A 20,232-nucleotide genomic window follows, 5' to 3' on the forward strand; every position below is an offset into this window, starting at 1 on the left:
CAGCAACTTCCAGGTAAATCAATAGGAAAGGCTGCTGCTCAGGAACTTTCATACTGCACAATTTTCTATGTAGAAGCCACCTATTTATGGTTTTAGGTATATATTATTAGGCTTCTAGATTTGAGAATGTAATCCAAGTTTTAAATAATAAAACTTTTGGCAAGTCTGTTCTGTATTTCAGTAATTTTAGATTAGAAAACAGAAGAAACAGCTAGCACATGCCTAAATTTAAATTAATCTTCACTAGAAAAGACTAAGATACAATCAGGAAAAAATCTAGTTTGCTATACTGGTAAAAAAAGCTTCAGATTCTTGAAGAAACTTAAATTAAAGCATATTAATCAAAGACTTCAAGTCTTGGATATATAAGACTAAAATCTGTGTTGATTAAACGGACCTGAGCAAGTTTCAAGATAAAATAAGGAAAATTTATTGTTAAAACTTTTTAACACTTACAAAACAGGAAATATGCTATACGTAAGTAACAGTACATGTTAAAACAAGGAATAAAACTCAATAAAACTACAGGGAGTTAGGAACAAAATATTTAATAATAAACCTAAAGTTTCACATTTTGAATGGGGAACAATAAAGGCATTGGCTTATAAATAACAAGTTGCGCTAACTTCACAAACATCCAGGCTACTGAAGAACCATCCGTCTATAAAATACTCCTTAAACATTTTATTCAGAACATTCTGTCACTCTAGAAAACAGGACTGAGTACTTAATATGCTACCTTTCTCTCAGCATCAAAATTAAGCAATTGTCATTTTAAATATGGGTTTAGTATGAATTGTAACAGCTGTTAAATTGAGACACACTTTTCTCCTTGAATTCCAGGAGTAGAGTATGTCAGTGTTTTGAGAAATTTGGTATTTAAAAAATAAGGCTTCAAACCTTACCAGGTAATATCTTTAGCTTAGTATTTTCCCAATATGGGTTTTACCTACATATAATTTCACTTGTTTTGGCATGTTAGCTGTCTCTAAGGAGCATAAAGTAATAGCAAACAAAACCATTGTCAAAAAGTTGTCTTTGAAGTCGTCAGTATTACTTTTTTGTTAATTCATTACCAAGTATCTCCAGAAGATAGTATGTATTTCAAATCCAGTTAGGCAGACATAAGCATGTTTGTAAAGCGTTTTTTTATAAAATAAACAGCTACAAAAGCAAGAAACATCAGCAATTGTCTCAAAGCTACAACTGTGATACAAACTTCACTGCACACAAATCTGAACTCCCAAGGGGGGTACCATCCTGGGTAATCTATAAATAAGCACATAAATGTAAGATTTATTGGGAGTACATACATTTGAAGTAACTGAGGAATGTAAACAGAAGTGTAAAATTGAAATACGTACTGATAATTTTATCACGTTCTGGATTTCCTGGAAAAAAGGGAAAAAATATACAGTTTTACCAGCCAGCCATGATTTCTCTCTCCTTGAATCTTTAGTGACTAGCTAAAACAAACTCATCAGATTTATAATCAATAGATTTGCAAAACTCTGAGAATTCTCACTGATAAACCTTAACAATAAAACAGAAGCTGAAATGTTTTGATAAAAATTAAAAACAATACTTCATAATATTAATGTTTCCATAAAGCTATTATTGTTTGTAACAACGACAAGGATGAGGGAGAGGGACATATAATACAGCTCCTTTATTTTCAGTTTGAACCCCCTCTCCTTTGCCTTTCTCAAAATAATAAATACTGTTTAATATTCAGAATATACATGAGCTGGTAAATACAAATTTTATCTATCAAATATATATATATATATATATAAAATGCGTGTGTATATATATATGTATGTATATATATAAGTATTCAGCTATCAAATACAATTTTATGGATGAGAATGGGAGACAAACTGCTTCCTAACTAAGTGGTGCCCAATCCTGGGATCAGGTACAACCTTGTACTCCTTGTATCTGTTTTTCAGAGGTGTCTGCTACCTAAAAATGCAGACCTACATAATCGCTCAATGTTTTTAAAGCTATACTAACACAGATACTGAGCAAATATAATAATTAACTGTTAAGCAGAAAACACAAGCCTTAATCCCAGTTTATTAAATGAAACTTAAAAACATGTCCTAACTTTAACATCCTTTTAATGTCCTAACTTTAGCCACAGAAAACTTCTAGCCTGGGACTCCTCAGCAGGTGGAAGTTGTCAGGTGTAGAGCTTTCTGAAGAGAGATGACCCATTGTCTCTTACGTTTCACTCCATCGAAATATAATGCATACTTAGCAATTCATGACTCTAATTCATTTTCTTGACAAGAACAGAATTGAAAGAATTATCCTGAATTATACCTTTCTATAATCAAACGAAGACGTCATGATGGTCACTGAGGCCCAGAGTCAGTAAAATAGGAACTATCTATTTGTTTCCTGAATGTAAATGGCTTTACGAATATTTTTAAATTAGTTGTGAATTGGACCTGAGAGAACACCATTGAGGAGTAAAACAAAGCTTGCAACATTCTTTACCAAGTAGGTGGTTGTATTTTTAACTTTTACATATTGCATTTTACATTTGCTTTTACTTACTACACAGTTTATTTTCACAGGTGTCCCCTTTTGCACAATTACTGCATGATCTTCCTTCTCTATACGGTCTTCTTGGAAGATTACCACTACAAAGGAAAAAGAAAAGTTTCATACATAATTCCAAATGATTTCTTCAATATCTCAAATCATTTGTTGAAGTAAATACACTGAAAGTGCAATGAATTGCTGACATTGCATTAAAAACATCAGAATATTTGTCCTTCTTTCCATTTCCATTGTTCTGGCCCTGTGAAAGAAAAGAATCTTAAAAAGCTATTATTTTTCTTATGGGAAAATACTCAAATTTTACACTGGTATATGAACTACTAAAACAGAATGTTCTGGATGGAGCTCGGTTTTAACTGAGGAACAATAAGGACTTCAGAGTGGAAAATTTTAAAACTGACACACTCCCAAGTAGCTTAAAACAAACTATTTAGCAAAAAGAGAAATCTTGGGAGCTACTTACTGTTGAATTCTTGAAACAAGACTTTTATTCCACAAAATGCCAATGTCCAAAAGTAACTACACAGTCTTTGTGAAGGCAGTGGGATCCTTACATGCTTAAGTACTTCATCCAAGTGGAGCCAAAGCGTTTAAGTATGAAGATCAGCCTGCAGTACTTAACACCGCACATTCTCAGAAAAGTTCCTTATGCGTATAACTGCTGAAAATGACAATGCAGATACCATCATCCTGGCACCTATATATTACTACTAGGTAATGGGAAACAGTATCTGGTCTATGCTACACCCATTCCAGAAGATGAAGCGATGTTACGTTTCATAGCCTAATCCTGGGAACACAGGGGTAGATTTGGTCCTCTCAAAGGACTGTGGGCAATCAGTTAGCTTTATGTGTCATTCTACTCACCTCCACAGTGGGCACTGTGGGTACTCCTCAAAGGAGATAATTTGCACCAAGACCTATGATAATTTTTTCAGGATTCTAAGTCTGTATTTACACCCTATATCATCTGTATTTATAACCAAGAGCTACCCACCACCCTTACAGATGTAAGGATTGGTATAATGTTGTTGTACCAGATGGAGGGAGAAGAACACCCCAAAATATTATCTGTGACTTACTTGCTACTATTCTTCTTTTACATGTCTTTTATACACATTTGCCCACAGGTATACTGTTGGCCTGAGTGGCATATCGCAGCCGCATGCCCTGATACGCAGTCCATGCAGTAATAACATTGAATGAGGATCTTATGATCCCAAGAATTGGGCATCAGTTTTGAACTTGCCAGAGAAGAGCCAAAGAGTTGTTAATAGCCTTACTAATAAGCCTTCCAGTACCTAAAGGGGGCCTACAGAAAAGATAGGAGGGGACTCTTTGTCAGGGAGTGTAGCGACAGAGCGAGGGGTAACAGTTTTAAACTGAAAGAGGGGAGATTTAGATTAGACGTTAGGAAGGAATTCTTTATTGTGAGGGTCGTGAGACACTAGAACAGCTTGCCCAGAGAAGTGGTGGATGCCCCATCCCTGGAAGTGTTCAAGGCCAGGTTGGATGGGGCTTTGAGCAACCTGCTGTAGTGGGAGGTGTCCCTGCCCATGGCAGGGGGGTTGGAACTCGATGATCTTTAAGGTCCCTTCCAACTCTAGCCATTCTATGATTATATATATATATATGTATATATAAATATCTCAAAAATAAGAAGTTACAGGTTAAGTAACGTATCTTTTGGGTGACTGTCCATATATACATTCACAGCATGGGTGATTCCAAACAGTACCCACAGGGTTGTCTTAAAAAAGGTCTCAGAATCCAGAGCAAGAAAGACTGAAGGACAAAGCACTGCTCCTAGAAGCTCTGGCAAGAACATAATGCCTCACAAGGATGTGAAAACAGACCCACTTGTTGACTCTGCATGTTTCAATTGCAGGAATGCAATACAAAAAAGGTACCTATGTTGCCTGAGCTGCAATTCAGCAAGTCTTGCTTGGTATCGAAAGCTTCCACTGTAAGTGATAATTACACTGTAACTTCACACAGTTCATAATCCACTGTGAAATCCTCTTTGAGAAGACTGATAGAACTCTCAGTCACAGATCCAGAGAGATGAAAGGCCTTGCCTTTTTCTTCAAGAAGCCCTATCTTGTCATTACAAATAAGTAAATCTATCTATCTATCTACAGATTGCTTAACACCTAGGTTGTAGAGTGCTGCCTCACTGAAAAGGTCTAAGGAATGGTAAAAAAAGGCACAAATTAACTTCTGGAGCGAGAAAAAAAAGTCACTCACCCAAGAAAGTTCAGGTGGCTTCTGAAGACTGTACTACTTAATTAAAAAAAAAAAATATATGGCAGACTACCACATGAGTTTTAATTTCACTTGTCTTGCTGGTTTAGACCACAGAATCTAAAAGGCTGTCTCCATAAAAAGTTACATTATGTGTTTTATGTTTTGCTGTTTAAGAATCATTCAATTTAATTAATCATTACTACCGTTTCATTTGCTTCTGACAGCTAGTGAGTACTGAGCTGACATTGTATGTTTTAAAAACAACAAATCGATTACATATGCATGTGCTTGATTATGGACTGTGCATTATTATGAGACATAATATATTATTTTAAAACTATCTGCATCTATATTTTTAAACTCCTCCTGCTTTAGGAACAGCACTGGCTGAGGCCTTTCCTTCTTCAGAATATCAATTTAAATGTAAAATCACAGGTTGCAGTTAGTTTTTTATTGCATCGATCATTTACTGCTTTCCAATGCTTAAATAACATTTGGTATAATCACAGCTATCAAATAGGCAAGAAATTATAATGTTTCTTTTTTTTTTACTCAGCTACACAGAAAGGAAAAGCAACTAATCTAACACCTGTGCTATTATTTGTATCACTTCTAAGGGAAAAAAAAAAAAGACCAATTAAAAAAATGTGTAAAACTGCAAGAGGTAATTCCAGCTCTGACAGCAGTTGCCTGCAGCGACTTTCTCATTTCTTCTGCTTCTTATGAAAAAGAAATCAATGAAGTGGAGCATGAGCTAAGTTTAGGATTTGTTTGCTTAAGATTGGCACAGATTTATCAGTAAAATTAACAGATTAAAAAATTAACCAATTACATATTATAATGCTCCCGGCTCTCTTGATAACTAAATTAGGCAACCATTTTTTTCTCCGATTTGCCTTTACAAGACGACCAGTAAATAAAGAACCCAATTTACTTTCAGCTGAAGGTCATTCCAATTGCTTTCTTTTTTTTTTAACATATAAACCAGCAACTTACCTTGGTGAATAGTTGCAAACAAAATTTGCTGCATTTCGTATTCCTGCAACTTTCTTACACAGAGTAACAGCACAGCCTACTTTATATGAATAGTCCCAAACAACCTAAAAAAAAAAAAAGTTTTAAAGGAGATTAAAAACTACACTCAACAGTAACTTAGCCTATTACCTAGAAAATTTCCGTTATTTTCAAAGAGCCCACATATTATTTTCATTTTGCAACATCTGATCTTTTTATGCATTTAAAAATTGCTGGTAAGTAAGCTTTTTAAGATGAACTTCTAAAGATTCACCCCTCATGATGAAGTGACCTATGCTACAAGTTTCCAGAATCTTCTGCAGAACAATTTCAGTAAGAGCCATTGACTTCATGATTCAGGGGTAAATTCTATGGAATGAAAGGGAAATTAGTGGCAACTACCCAGCAGCTCCTTTACTAATTTTAGCATTCGTAACTCAGGTGTGCAAGAAGGGCTTCTCCTGTGTGCTAGAAGTGGTCTGGCTGTAAACTTACATCTGAAAGCTTTAGCACTGCACATTTTCAGACTAACAAGTGTTATCTGCCATACTTAAAAGTATTTCTGATGACATATGACAGAAACTTAATTTCTGATGACATATGTACTTTTACATGTTCATTGGTGTTTAACCCACGTACTCTTGCTTGTTTTTTCTAGTGATTAGTTTACTTTATAATTCTGCCTGAAATACTGCCTGAAATGCATGAACATTTTGATACGACTCAATTATGTGTAACAAGAAAGAAGCAAGCAATATTAATCAAGGGAAAGAAAACTAAGAAGTGAAAATCACTCCAAGAGAAATGTGCAAAACCCTCCAGAATTCTACATAGACAAGGCTGAACACCAAATTTAAAGATGCCAGGAACTACCTTGCTATGTAACTTTCTGTCACTTATTGTGCCAGAGAAAACATGAAAAATATTTTCCTAAGACATTGTCTAGCTCTAATCTTCTAAAGATTTATTGTCCAATAAACAGCAAAACTTAAATCCTCCAGCCTTGTTTTTGGGTTTGTTATAGGGGCCATGAAACAAGAAGTAACACTTAAGGTGAATATGTGAGAAAAGACATAAAAAAGAAATGCAAAAAGTCCCCAAAATAAAATGTTTTGTATATGATTTTGGTAACTTCAAGTATTTTCATTTCACAACCCAAGTCTACTCAAAAAGAACCTCGCAGCTACCATTGTGTCCGCTAACAGTTTCACTGTAAATGTACTCCACAGTATTTCATCTGTAGTTTGCACAGAGAGAAGCCTAAGCATCTTTGAATACTGAGATAAGAAATTAGAGAGTCACTTTTACTGGTCAAGATCTACTTGACATTAAAATTGTTGTCTGTTCAAGATCAGTGAAATATTATGTGTTAGCTCATAGATGAAACTAATTCTACTGCAAAGCTTATTTTTTAAACACAGGAATGAACAAATCCATTTAAAATATTGTGTTCAATGAAAAGCTTTACTTCCACAGCAGAATTGTTCGTCAGAATTACCACTGAGAAATCAGAAATATATCATAAATTGCCTCTTTTGTTGTTGATGCTCTTTTTTCCCCCCTTCTTTTTTTACAAGATTTGTACAGCAACATTGGCAAACCCACAGTGAACCACAGAAAGGTCGATTAAAAAGAAACAAAACTTGATATTAAAACTATTGGTAATGCTGAGAACACTTACAAATTAATATTTTTTTCTCTGTAACAAAGGAGTTATGTAGCAACAGTTTAGTAAACTGTCTAGTCCCAGAAAAAGAAAAAAAAAAGTTTTGTTGAAATATACATGCTGTGTTGCCATTTTTGTTATTTTGACAGTAAATTCAGTGTTATGTGGATATTCCCAAGGCTGGATTTTCTCCTTTTGTTAACATTTCTACGAAAGAGTACTCACAGACATTCTGCAACTACTGTGATTTTTTCAAACCACAGCTCCAAATTTCCAGAATTTAGAACTGCGTGGTTTTGCAGCCAGAGAATTTGAAATGATTATTTTATAAAGTTTGTGTAGTATTGATATAATGAAACAAAGAGTAAGGCTTTCAGTGAGGCCAATACCGTGGACAAAAAGAATGGATTATTACAGAAAACAAAGAGGTGAACCAGTGCAGGGCTAACTGGTAGTACGGCCACGGCTTGAGATTACAAGATAGTAAGCTGTCAGTCATTACAAACCATATATACAACTCTGCATTATTTATAGCCCCTACTGATTCATCTGGTAGGCACTATACAGGACATTTTACCAAAGATGACTCTTACCTGAGTGTAATGACCACAAGTCTTAGTACATTTCTGATCTGCGAAGGTATAGAAATTAACCTCACTATACCATGATTTAATAGCATCACCAGCTTTGAATATTTGATGACTTCCAGCCCAAATATTCTCTCCAATAGATGTGAAATTAGGATGGCACTGATGTTTCTTACGTAAGTACACATTATGTTCAAAAATGCATTTATTTGCCCATGCCCTTGCAGTCCTTGCTAAAGCTTCGTCCCAAGTCTGCAAAACATGAAAGGTGAAATAGTTGCGCAATGTTAAGTTACAACTGGATCTTAAATAATCAGATAAAGCCAGTCGGGCAATAAACTACAGATAGAGATCATATGCTGGACTTCCACAAAGAAATGCCTTCCCTTGTCTAGGCAAGTACCTGTGTTTTATTTTCATTGACTTTTCCTCTTGCAGCACAGAAATATGAACTAATTTAATCAGATAAGTTTTCCCCCCTTCACTGTTGAAAATTAACTTTGTAAAAGCGCTTGCAAGCAACTGAAAAGATGCTTGAAATGCATTTTTATCTTCAGATAAGAAACTACTGTCACATTAATTAAATATGAAATTTGTTTTTGTTTTGGGGGTTTTTCTTTGCTGAACAGGTCATTAAGGATTTCTGTTTGGCACACAGAAGTGAATTTAAATTAGAAATGTACAACTACTGTAGACCGAGGTATATATTTTAAGTATTTTTAAGAGAGCCTCCAGAAAAAAAATACTTACTCCTCCCATGGTAAAGCTTTAAACACACATTTGAGCATTTTAGAGACAGCTTCAAGAAGTAAACATGCCAATGTTTGGCCCGTAACTCATTCTGCTACCTCCTACTTCTTTGCAGTCTGCCACAGTTAACAAAACAACTGATTCCTGAACATGAACTAACTTTGGTATTTGTCTTCTAGTCATGAACTATTTTTCAGCAAGTTTCTTCTACCATTAAAGTACCTAGTTTTGTGTCTTACATAAAAGATCCTGTGTTTTATTGCCTAGCTTTATTGGTGTCCCTGTATTTCAGTTCACTCTTAGTCCCTATGTGGATCTTACAAGAACTCCACTGCCTGCTGATAGTTTTCTCCTTAAAGCCTTCAGTTTTTTCTAAAAGTATTTCTACACGCATATCTTTGCTCATAATCTTTCCTGCTTTTCCTATTCTTGAGTACTAAAACCAAGTGTGGCGTCTTTCACAAGCTTCTTCACTTCTGAGGTTATACCTCCCTCCCCCCCCACCTTATCTGCCATTCTGGCTCCAAACCCACCAAAGCAAACAGCTTTCTTTTTCATCAGCATCCCAGTATGTGCGTGTTCCCAAGCCTTCCTCAGGGTACTCGTCCTTCAGCTGCTCATTGCTCACATTAGTTTCCTCTTGTGGTTTGAAGCAGACTAGACGTCAAACATCGGCTTTTTCTGCATCTTCTTCAGTTTTGTTTAACCCTTTCCAGCCAAAATTTTTGAGTGTAATTTCTTTTGGCTACGGCAAAAATTCTTCCTTGCCACCAGAAAACCCCTTCAGCCCCGCCGCTGCAGCTTATACCCTTGCTTTTGATGGAGAGCCTGACTCCTCTGGGTCAGTCCTGCTGCTGGACCATTGTTTCTCCTGAAGGAGAAGTTTCTTTGGGTGAAATATGAACATCTTCAGCTGGCCTGTTTCACTGCAACCTGTCGTTTCTAGACTCAGACCTGTCTACACACTGACTCAACTCATTACAGTATTTCCAGTCAAATAAATGTAATGATATTTGAACACAAACCAGTGATGCCATCTTGGTCACCTCACCCAGGGTCCACTAAGAGCCCCTTGTCCCTCTGTCCCATCCTCCCCGGCGGGGCTCTGGAGCCACCCCCAGGCCTGTCCCTACCATGTAGCGCATGTTGCTGGCGGGCGGCTGGACCTTCCTGCGCAGGTCGTTGTGGACGCGCACACATTCCTCGATGAACGCCTCGTCTGTGATGCTCGGAAAGGCGGGCGACTGCCGGGCTGCACCCCTCAGCACTGGCCACAAAGCCAGCACCGCCACCCACGGCCTCATGTCCCCGACCGCCGGGGCCTCGCCTGAGGGACACCCGCCCCTTCCAGAACGTTCTCCCTCAGGGAACGGCCCGGGGAGCCCGCCCCCGCAGAAGGGGGCGCTGTGCGGCCGGGTGAGAAGAGCGGCAGCCGCGCGGGCGCCTCTCTTTCGCGCTGGGCGGGCGGCTCTTTGGCAGGAGGGCGGCGGGGCGGCGGCGGGCGCCATGGTGCTGTCGGCGGTGCAGCAGGCGGTGGTCTCAGTGGTGTTGGTCTTCTGCGTCTTCCTTGTCATGCCCAGGATGTTCGGGGGAGGAGGAGGGGGAGGAGGAGGAGCAGGCGGGAGGACCGGCCGGTCTCCGCGGGGCGGCAGGGCCGTCCCTGGCCGTTACGATCCCCGTCAGCACGGCAGAGGTAGGAGCTGCGGCGGTGCCCGAGGCCGGAGCCAGCCCCCGTGTCTGGGGGGAGACTCGAAGGGAGCCCCCAGGGACGGAGAAGGCTGTGCTTGGTCTGGCGGGAGGCGCTGGGTGTTTCGCACGGGCTGTGGAGGGGGAGGCCTTGTCACACAGCTCCCAGCTGGCGTCTGTGCTCCAGGCTCCTCGCCTTAACCTTATACACACACACACTTTGAGTTCTGCTTTCTTCGTTCATTAGTGTTTTGATTTTTGTCAGTGTTGTCTTGATAAAATTGCTTTTGAATGCAGGTGACACCCTGTTACTGGAAGCATATCTTATCGGGGCAGTTTAATGAATAATGCCTGTAGGAACACAGTTAGTTTCTCTGACTGATGAGTAGCTGAGAGGTGTCAGAGGAAAGAATTCACTTCTAACATGAATTGCAATAAAGAAGCCAAGTGTTAGTGTTAGTAAACATTAGCGCAGAATCGTGTGAGATTTGTCAGGTAATGTATTGGAGAAAGTCCAAAATGCTTATTTAGAAAAGATGTCACTGAATGGGCTAGAGATCTTACTGCTTGTTAAAGCTTGGGTGATGTAAATAAATATACATTAAGCTATGTCAGCATACATCAGCTGAGGATTTAGCTCAAGGTCCAAAGGTCCACTTCCAATTTGGTAAATGACAAAAAGCCTGCTTTATTGAGTTAGCTCTGTGATTCATTGGTAGTGTCTTCCAAGGCATTGTAAACCAAGGGATAGATGGTCGCTGTAATCCTCCAAATTATGTCTGTGGTTTTCCCCGGGAGTACCTTTCAAAGGCAGAAAAAGTGAGGCTTGAGCTGCTGCCATGTTCTTCACAGCTGATGTTTAACTGACTGTGCTTCATAAGCTCTAGGCTATCTAGATGTTTTACTTGATTACTTTTAATTTTTATAGTAGCTGTCATTTCCTATAGATCAAATTCTTTAAAGACCAAACCTTAAAAAAAGAAACACTTCATATACTTTTGATTCTACTGATGTATCAGCCCAGCACTGTGTAAAATAAATTTCAGGTAGATCTGCTGCCTGGGTTCTTCTTTTCTTCTGTTTGGCCAGTAACTCGCTCTGCTGTCTCTTCTCTGGATAAACTTGGTGCAGGATACTGGATGCAGTTAGGGTTCCTCCATGCCAGGAAGGTGTTGTTTCCCTTGACCGCATTCTTATTTGTATGACCTGCAGAAATTTTTTCATCTGTGCTATTAGATATTTTAGTAAGTATCCTTATTTCATTAAAAACAAAGATAACTGAAAGTAAGGAAAGAAGAGTGAGTGCAAACTTCAAATTAGTAATCAATGGGAAACATTCTGAAAGGAAGGAAAACTATATGTGAGATAAAATGTGATTTCCAGATTATTTAGTGCCATTTTAGTAATTCGAAACCTGATTGTGTTGAAAGTAGAATGTCTGAATTTGCATTAAATGATTAAGGTAGCTTGAGTTCTGCCTGTATCAGCTAGGGTGTTTAATTTTTTGTGTAAGTCTCCAGTTCTGTTTCAAGATCCAATGAGCAAACATGCAGATAAAGGGTCTTCTCCAAATGCGCATGTTGCAAACTGATCAATGACATGTGGAAGAACTCGCCTGGCACAACTAGGACTGCAGAGTGGATAGTAACGATCACTACAGTCAGTCATCCCTGAAAGTCTGAAAAACTTTTCTGGCTAACTCACTTCAGCCAATTCTAAAACACCATTTGAGATCTCTTATCACAAAGTACCAGCTTAGGTTAGCAAAATTAGATTCCCTTTTCTCTTGTATTTGGAAGAAGCTGTAGCCAAACAGTTGTTTCACTGAGAGTGTTAACTTAGTTGTTTTCTCTACCTGATTGTGGCTGTCTCTTGGACACTCATGTTACTGTAAATTCTTGAAATGCCACTGGTTTGTATTAATTGACAAGGAGTTATTTGCATAATGGTCTTTTGTTTGGGAATTTTTACAGAATGTGAACCTTGTTTTTAAACCATACTTAGTTCTCATATATTAAATGATGATGAGCTAAACGTTCAAAGAGTAAGTCTAGGCAGTCAGTTGAGACATCAGTGTAAAACTTCACACTCCCCAATCACATGCTGTCTGTCTTTGCATGCATCTGCATTTTTTAGCTGATAGCACTGTTTCTCATGTGCATGTCCCATGAACCCCAGATTTAACTACCAAATAACCTAATTCTTAAGTTGAGCAATGGCACTAGCCATTATATTTCTAGCCACTATCATGTATATTTCAACAAAACTTTTCTTTTTTTCTCTGACTAGACAGTTTAATTTCTACTTCTTTGTTACAGAGGAAAAATACTAATTTGTAACTGTTCTCGGCATTACCAATAGTTTCTCTGAGTATGCTTTAATTTCAAGTTGTTTCTTGTTACATCGACCTTTCTGTGGTTCACTGTGGGTTTGCCAATGTTGCTGTGAAGAAACTAAAACTTGTATCTTAAAGAAACATAGAAACTTAGTTTGAGAGTCTTTGCTACCTAGATTTATCTTTGCAATTCTACTAATGAATGAGTGATTTTTAATTTATTTTTTTTGGTAACTTTATTTGGATGCAGAGCTGACCACACCATCTTGGAAGAGTAATGAACAAAGATGGTCACACAAGAAGAAAGCAATTTAATTCCATTTGCGAAACTAATTGGACTCTTAATTTCCTTTCTAACTTTGTCTTCTTTCTCTCAATTTATTTTTTAAGGTAGTCCTCAGACAGTTCATCAAGTTCACCTGAATCCAGAAAATTCTGACAGTAATACTTATAAGAGTTTTCAGCAGATGAGAAATGCAATGGAAAAAGAGATAAAGAGTGAGAGAACTAGAGGAAATGGTAGAGAGTTAGCGTTCACCCTCATGCCGTTGTATGCTCTTGGAGTGGGAGTGTTTGCAGCATACAAATTTCTTAAGGTAAGCCATAAGAAAAGCATTAAATTATTGAAATTAGGAGGAGGTGTAACTGGGGTTTTTTTTTCCCCATTTCTGAGCTTATGTATATTGTTGTCCGAAAGCCATTTCTTGCTTGGTTTGACTTTGAATGTGAGCTCCAAAGGTAAAATTACAGCATATCTGATTCTTCCTTCTGATCTTTTTTTAGACACTTAAAGAAGTGAGAATCTTACCCACACGCACTGCCCCCACTACCACCACCCTCCCCACCCCGACCTCAGATAAGAATCTGAGAACCTAAACAGTGCTGTTACCTGAAGCTGTAACTTAAGACTCATCAGTATTTCACTTTCTTTTCATCCTTCAGAATGAGATTGAGTATGGGAAGGAGATGGATGACTCCTGCAGAGCAAGAGTCTTAGATTAGCAATTAGATAGAGTAGTGAGTAGTGTAGACCTTTTATTTGGACTTCTCATTTGGTCATGCAGCTGCAACATAGATTTTTATCCATGAAATGTGATACCTTTTTTTTACCATTAGTAAATTAAGACAGGAGAACACATGATCAGCTGTTTGGGTTTTTGTTAAATATCAGTCTTGATATGTATTATTTATAGTAAGAGATACTACAGCTCTTGCAGTGCTGAGAGTGGACCTGGAACATTGTTGCTTGCCTTCAGGGAAAATAAAACCTTAAACCTGAACAGGGCCAGAGACAGCATCTTCTTTTCCATAGTTAGTTTCATATCATCTCCTATGTGAGAAAAATAGAACAGCTTAGCAAGATGAACATAGAGGCTGACTAGTTAGGCTTTAAAAATAAATTTAATTAGGTTGTAAATAAGATTTAAACATCATAAACGCAATATTTTGGGTATTACAATTCTTTACACTTGCACTTGCGGAATTAAAATGTAGATATTTTTATAATAGCATCTTTATTACTTTAAAAAAGAAGTTTTACCTCCTCATTGATGATAGGAGACTGGATCCAGTAACCTAGAGGGTTCCTGCTGTTCATTTTTGAAAAACAGAATTGAAATAGCAACTGCTTTCTTTGACAACTTTTGTCAGTCATGCTGTCGTTGCTTAAAATCAGAAGTGTTAGTTTAAGATAGGAAGAAGGCATGGCAATAAAAAAAGGTTTCATTAATTGAGCACATTTTTGTGGTTTCTATTTAATTTCAGTTAATTTCTAAATGAATTTTTATTTTTAATATACAAATACTGATGAAGTTTTTTAACATGATTGTATTTATTAAAGATGAAGTCACATGAAGAAAGTCTCTCCAAACAGGAAAAAAATACAGAAGATAAGGCAAAGGAAACAGGTAAAAAACCAATTCAGAATGCATATGTTCACCAAAAATGCATATTTCCTGCTGGTAAAAGCTATGTATTTTCGTTGATGCAGCCTAGCTAAACAAGAGCAATCTTTTAAGTTACTTACGTGCAGTTAGGAACCTACAGAAGACCACTTTGTTATTATATATATTGGAAACACTTATTAGAGGTTTGTTCAAAAACTCCAGATGGTAATATTCTTTAAAACATCTATGGTAATATAGTATGATTCTCTGCCTTTTAATGTCTGATGTTTTTCTCACTTAATAACTGTTCAGTTTTCTTCAGTACAGTAGGATGTGTCGTGATTTGGGCTGGACTGGCCACTGAGATGAATGACAGATGCTCTCCTCAACCTCTCTCTTCAAGAAGAGGATGTTTAAATACGATATTTAGAATTAATAGATCTAGAACTATATTAGCATTCTTCAGAATTCTTACCCTCTTTAGAATTAGTAGGGTATTAAAAAAGGATATAATGGTCTGCTTTAGACTTGAATATATTGATAGTGGAACAGTATGGATACACAATTACAGAGACTGTTGAATTTCTGGGCCAAATTAGAGGCCTGACAAAAACATTACTTGTTTATAGAAGAGGCAGAATAAATGATACCATGTTTTTCTTCATGACACAGAGTATTCTAGACTGATTCAGTCTATGCTGCATGTGCCAAGAAGCGGGCTTTCCTTTGGAGAAAAAGTTATGGCACATCAAAGTTGAGCTATTTTCATGGTTTTTTTTCCCCTCGTATGGACACATTTTTAGTTAATTAAACAACTAGCAGCCTCTTTTGGGGTCTCTGTACACCAGATCTGTAATCAGGCTCAGCAATGATTCGCTACACTGCCTACTCACCATCCTTGCGTGTGCATTCTTCTTCAAAGTCTAATAGTATTTTGGGAGGAGCTACTCCTCTTAACTCTAGTGCATTAAGTGTTGAATATATTTGTGAGTGGGCAAATTCATGACAGTATATTAAGTATAAATACCTCAGGAAGTTATACCTCAGGAAGTCTTGGAACTGCATAGTTTTTGAGGCTGGGAAGGTGAGAGCCACATTCTTGCTCAGTTTCTACCAAGGTGTCCTCTGTTTGGGCACTATTGGAGACAGGTTATTGGGTGAGAAGGACTTCTGGTCATACATAGTAAGGCTTCTGTTCTTACTCCCACCACTCGCTTTTCTTATTATAGAATTTAAAGAGAAAAAAATTGGTTTTGAATCTACCCAATGAAAAATACAAATTAATATCCTTTTGGTATTGTAATACATTTCTTAGAATGTTTCTTAGAATGTTCTCTCTCTCCTGTGCCCACCCCCCCGCCTTCTTTCCTCCTTCCTCTGCCTCCCTCTTTTTTTGATTTTTTTTTTTTCTTGTTTTTTGTTAGAGCATCAGCTTTTAGAACTGGAGCAGCATCTAGCACAGACAGAGAAAATGTTAAATTCTTTATTGACTCAGTTGGATCCACTGTCAAACTGGTGAGTGTCTCTAAAACATCTCAGAATTGTTTTCTGTAAATTGAAGTTCTCTGAAATGTTAACAAAGAGTTCTGAAAATGTTCTTTATAGATAGGTAGGGAACTTTATTGTTTCTGTAGCCTTTTGCATGTAATACATCTTCTGCAATTTGTGATCGTTTCTACAGACACCTCCTGTCTCTTGTTCACCAAACATAAATGTAAAAGCTCAGACTTACAATCACATTACTGTGGCTTAACAAGTTGAAGTTTAATATTGACTGAGGAGACTAAAACTGAAAAAATACTTAAGCTCAGTAGCATTTGCCCTTGTGAGAATTACGTTTCTGGTAGGAGAAAGAGTTTCTTCCTTTTGATATAACTAGAAGACAAAACTAGTTATCAAGGCATAGCTGCTTATTTTTGTGTTTTGAAGCAAACCTATTAAGTGATTGCGTGTGTTTTGGGGAAATATAACTTCTCTATTGTAGTGTAATAAGGGAGTAAGTAATATAATCTCCCTGTCGTTTTAGAGATGTTCTGTTCTTAAGACACTAGGCCCTCACCCATCTGCTGGAAATAAAAATACTCTTTTCGTCCATTTTGTGTGGACTGACATTCTTCATGAAGCCAAGATGCAGAATTTCATGATTTGTTTCTTTTGCGTACTTCTGAACTTAATAGATGCTGAAACTACTAAGCCACAAATTCATTGAACAATTTGGCTAACACATTTCTAGTAGTGCTGGGGAGGAAAGAGAGTAAAACAAAATCTGAAATAAATGAGAAAGGCCTCTAAACTGTACAGTTCTGTATTAGGCATTGTTGTACTAAAAATAAAACTACTTTGGATAATTGTTTCTTTCAGTAGTCATTGCTCAACCTTGTCCATGGAGGCTCCGATGTTAGCATTCAGTGACTAGATTATTCAGTAGTTTTATGTGGTGGGCTCCCCACTTAACGAGACATTTCTCAAAGAAAAGCTTGACTTAAACATGTTGCTAACTTAACTATGCAGTATTTCCTTCTGTGAATAAATACTGATCATGTGCATTATTATCAAGCACTCACTTCCAAGGTAATCTTTCAGCTGTTGACATCTGTCTTTTTTTCTAGTGTTAATGCTTTAGCTTGTGAGCAGAAGGATGAAATAATGACACAGCTTCAGTCAATTAGACGACTGATGAAAGAAAGTGGATTGGATAAATCAGAAAACAAGATGAAAGGTACTTTGATTTCCAGCAGGATAGATAACTAAGTAGTTTGTATTTTAAAAGAATAAACAGATAGTACTATAATAATGTTCAGCTCCTGCATCATAGGTAATGCATGTAGGATTGATTTTATTCTGGAGGAATAAATATTCTTCCTCTTTGAGGTGTATCTAATTTCGAACTCTTGATATGTCATGCTTTTTGTTTTGTTTTTTTAAGAGTGGGTGCTAAAAGACGTTGAACTGGGGTACACCACACAGTCACGTTCTGTTCTGTTGAAACGGGATTCTTGAACATGAGTTCCTGAGCAGTCTGTTCGTATTGGTCAGCAGTCTGAGGGTTCCCAAATGGGGACCTCTGAGGCTGTGGATTGTGCCTGCATAATCCACTAAACAGCACATCGTATATTAGTTTCAGCTGGGAACTTCCAAGAGGTGTGTAGCAGTCCAAGAGAAATCTTAAATGTTAAGAATGGTTCACTAGAAATTTGGGGAATTTTTGCATTAATTGAGTCTTAATAAAGAAGAGAAAACAAATAAAAAGTAAATATTCTATTTCTAAACTGACCCTGAAATTTGGAGCCTTTCTAGTAATTTAAACTTTCTTTTTTTTTTTGTGGTAAATTATAAGGTGTCAGCCACATTTGTAATGAGAAACTTGAAGATCTCATTCAGTCATTTGCTGAACATTCTCAAGAGGAAGAAATGGATGACAGAGAAGATGACAGTAATGAGGATTTGCATGAGGATGTTGATAATGATTACAAAATAGACAAGCATGAGTTATATGATGAATGTGAAGTACATCAGTTTGAGCCAGATCTGGTAGAAGGCCAAGAAATGATAAACAAAGATGCTGTTGAAGCAGAAGAGATAGGACTGAGGAGACGTAATAGATATGAATAAAATCTGCATATGTAAAACTTTCAAAAGCTTATGAATTATTTTTTTATAATGTTGTATGCACTTTAAACTGTTTTGAATGAAGTTACGTGCACTGCTATATGCTTTAAAAAGAGGAGTGAAATGCTGCCTGTGGTTCTCTGACGGTTCTGTAACTGACTTCGGCAGCAGAATTTCACTCAGGATGTTTACATATTTTTTTCTATTTATTTTTGTCCTATAAAAATATTTCTGTACTCTGTATATAATGCACTGTAATTATATCTGATGCTTCACTAAAATATTAGAATTTCTTGTAATTAAGACTAAAGAATAGATGTTTCCTAAATGTTTTGTAACTAGTAAGCATGGTGCCACTTGAATTGTGACTTTCTTGAATTCATTAAAGAGCATGCACTGATGAGTTTAGCTCTTTGTGGAAAACTTTTCTCTAGGGGGGAATGAAAAGCAGTATGGGTTAAGTCTTAGAGATGTATTCTTAGTCAAGTTTCATTATTTGGAGAGAGAAATGTAGCCACAGACACTTTTAAAATAATTATGTCTGAGTTTGCTGTCTCTTCAGGAATGATGTATAGTTTTGTATGTCAATTTAAACCTTAATACATTACACTGGATTACTTAATTTCTTCCCCACCTGCCACTGATTAAATCAGCAGCTGCCTAATAATTGATTGATACCTATTAGTACTATATCCCTGTTTAATATTTATTTTAACACAATAGAATCTGGCCTTTTGATTAATTGTAATACACATTTTCTTAGATCAGTGTTAACAGATGTATTACTATGTATCGTTCAAGAACTGTGGGGCCTGGGAGTTTCTTTTTTCAATACATTTTGCCAACTCAATAGTGGCTTTTTTAAGTCAGTGTTAAGAAAACATTTTTTTTTTTCTTCCTTTGTCCGTATCTTTATTTTCTACTGATTTTCTGTTTACTTAATGTACATGCCTATGGAGCTGCTACCCTTTAATGACAGATATTACATTAGGGGTAGGTCTGAAGTACAATGCTGTTAAAAGCTATGCAGTTATAAAACAGAAGATTTAAGTAGGCCAGTTATAATGCCTGAACTGTTTTGTCATCTTTATTCTTGCAGGAAAATAACACGTGGATTTGTTTTTATGGAGGAAATGTACTGTAGTTAAAGGGACCAAAACTATTACTGTGTCACCCACTGAAAGGGAATAAATTGTTCATTCTTGTGGAGAAACATGGTATGGTTTTCGTTCTAAAAAAGTATCACACAGGCTTGGAAGTAGCAGCATCCAGAAATACATCCTTAGTGTCGGTGTGTTAGTAGTTTTGCAATAAGTGAGATTTTTGCCTGTCTTTGGAAAGGTGACAGATTTTTTCCCCAAGACAGAATAGATGAATCGGAACTGGTATTTGGACATGATTTTTAAGCATAAGCATTCAGGACAACTTGGAACTGTTTAAAAAGATCATAATTGCATAGAGGCTATCCTCTGAGAGGACTAATAAGGCTAATTAAAGTGAACTGAGTCTAGAACACAAGTCTTGGGAGCGGCTGAGGGCACTGGGGTTGTTTAGCCTGGAGAAAAGGAGGCTGAGGGGAGACCTTACCGCTCTCTACAACTACGTGAAAGGAGGTTGTAGACAGGTGGGGGGTCAGTCCCTTCTCCTAAGTAACAAGCAATAGGACAAGAAGAAACGGCCTCAAGTTGTGCCAGGGCAGGTTTAGATTGGATATTAGGAAAAAATTCTACTCTGAAAAGGTTATCAAGCATTGGAACAGGCTGCCCAGGGAAGTGGTTGAGTTGCCATCCCTGGAGGTATTTAAAAGACTGGTAGATGTGGTGGTGAGGGACGTGGTTTAGTGGTGGTTTTGGCAGTGTTAGGTTGATGGTTTGACTCAAT

The 20,232-nt window shown here is 37.3% G+C and overlaps 2 protein-coding genes across 2 annotated transcripts; one reads left to right on the forward strand and one right to left on the reverse strand.

Moving 5' to 3' along the window:
* Positions 1 to 1,114: 1,114 nt before the first annotated feature.
* Positions 1,115 to 10,139, reverse strand: LOC141478544 (GLIPR1-like protein 1). The gene is made up of 6 exons (XM_074167585.1): positions 9,969 to 10,139; positions 8,092 to 8,337; positions 5,815 to 5,918; positions 2,566 to 2,651; positions 1,365 to 1,391; positions 1,115 to 1,269 (listed from the first exon to the last, which is right to left on the reverse strand). The coding sequence occupies exons 1-6, from the start codon at positions 10,137 to 10,139 to the stop codon at positions 1,115 to 1,117; spliced, it is 789 nt and encodes a 262-aa protein (XP_074023686.1).
* A 176-nt stretch (positions 10,140 to 10,315) lies between these two features.
* CCDC107 (coiled-coil domain containing 107) lies at positions 10,316 to 19,559 on the forward strand. Its single transcript, XM_074144249.1, has 6 exons — positions 10,316 to 10,528; positions 13,247 to 13,452; positions 14,697 to 14,763; positions 16,167 to 16,257; positions 17,352 to 17,461; positions 18,080 to 19,559. The coding sequence occupies exons 1-6, from the start codon at positions 10,342 to 10,344 to the stop codon at positions 18,352 to 18,354; spliced, it is 936 nt and encodes a 311-aa protein (XP_074000350.1). The 5' UTR covers positions 10,316 to 10,341; the 3' UTR covers positions 18,355 to 19,559.
* The last annotated feature ends 673 nt before the right edge of the window (positions 19,560 to 20,232 follow it).

Source organism: Numenius arquata, chromosome 2, assembly GCF_964106895.1.
Source record: "Numenius arquata chromosome 2, bNumArq3.hap1.1, whole genome shotgun sequence".
NCBI classification, from domain to species: domain Eukaryota; kingdom Metazoa; phylum Chordata; class Aves; order Charadriiformes; family Scolopacidae; genus Numenius; species Numenius arquata.

Excerpts from the sequence above, each read along its gene's own strand:
- CCDC107 (XM_074144249.1), top strand. The coding sequence starts at position 10,342 with ATGGTGCTGTCGGCGGTGCAGCAGGCGGTGGTCTCAGTGGTGTTGGTC. Across the intron at positions 10,529-13,246 it reads TCCCCGTCAGCACGGCAGAG|GTAGTCCTCAGACAGTTCAT; the intron begins GTAGGAGCTGCG and ends TTATTTTTTAAG. Across the intron at positions 13,453-14,696 it reads CAGCATACAAATTTCTTAAG|ATGAAGTCACATGAAGAAAG; the intron begins GTAAGCCATAAG and ends TATTTATTAAAG.
- LOC141478544 (XM_074167585.1), bottom strand. The coding sequence starts at position 10,139 with ATGAGGCCGTGGGTGGCGGTGCTGGCTTTGTGGCCAGTGCTGAGGGGT. Across the intron at positions 8,338-9,968 it reads CCAGCAACATGCGCTACATG|ACTTGGGACGAAGCTTTAGC; the intron begins GTAGGGACAGGC and ends CATGTTTTGCAG. Across the intron at positions 1,392-2,565 it reads CTGTGAAAATAAACTGTGTA|GAAATCCAGAACGTGATAAA; the intron begins GTAAGTAAAAGC and ends CCTTTTTTCCAG.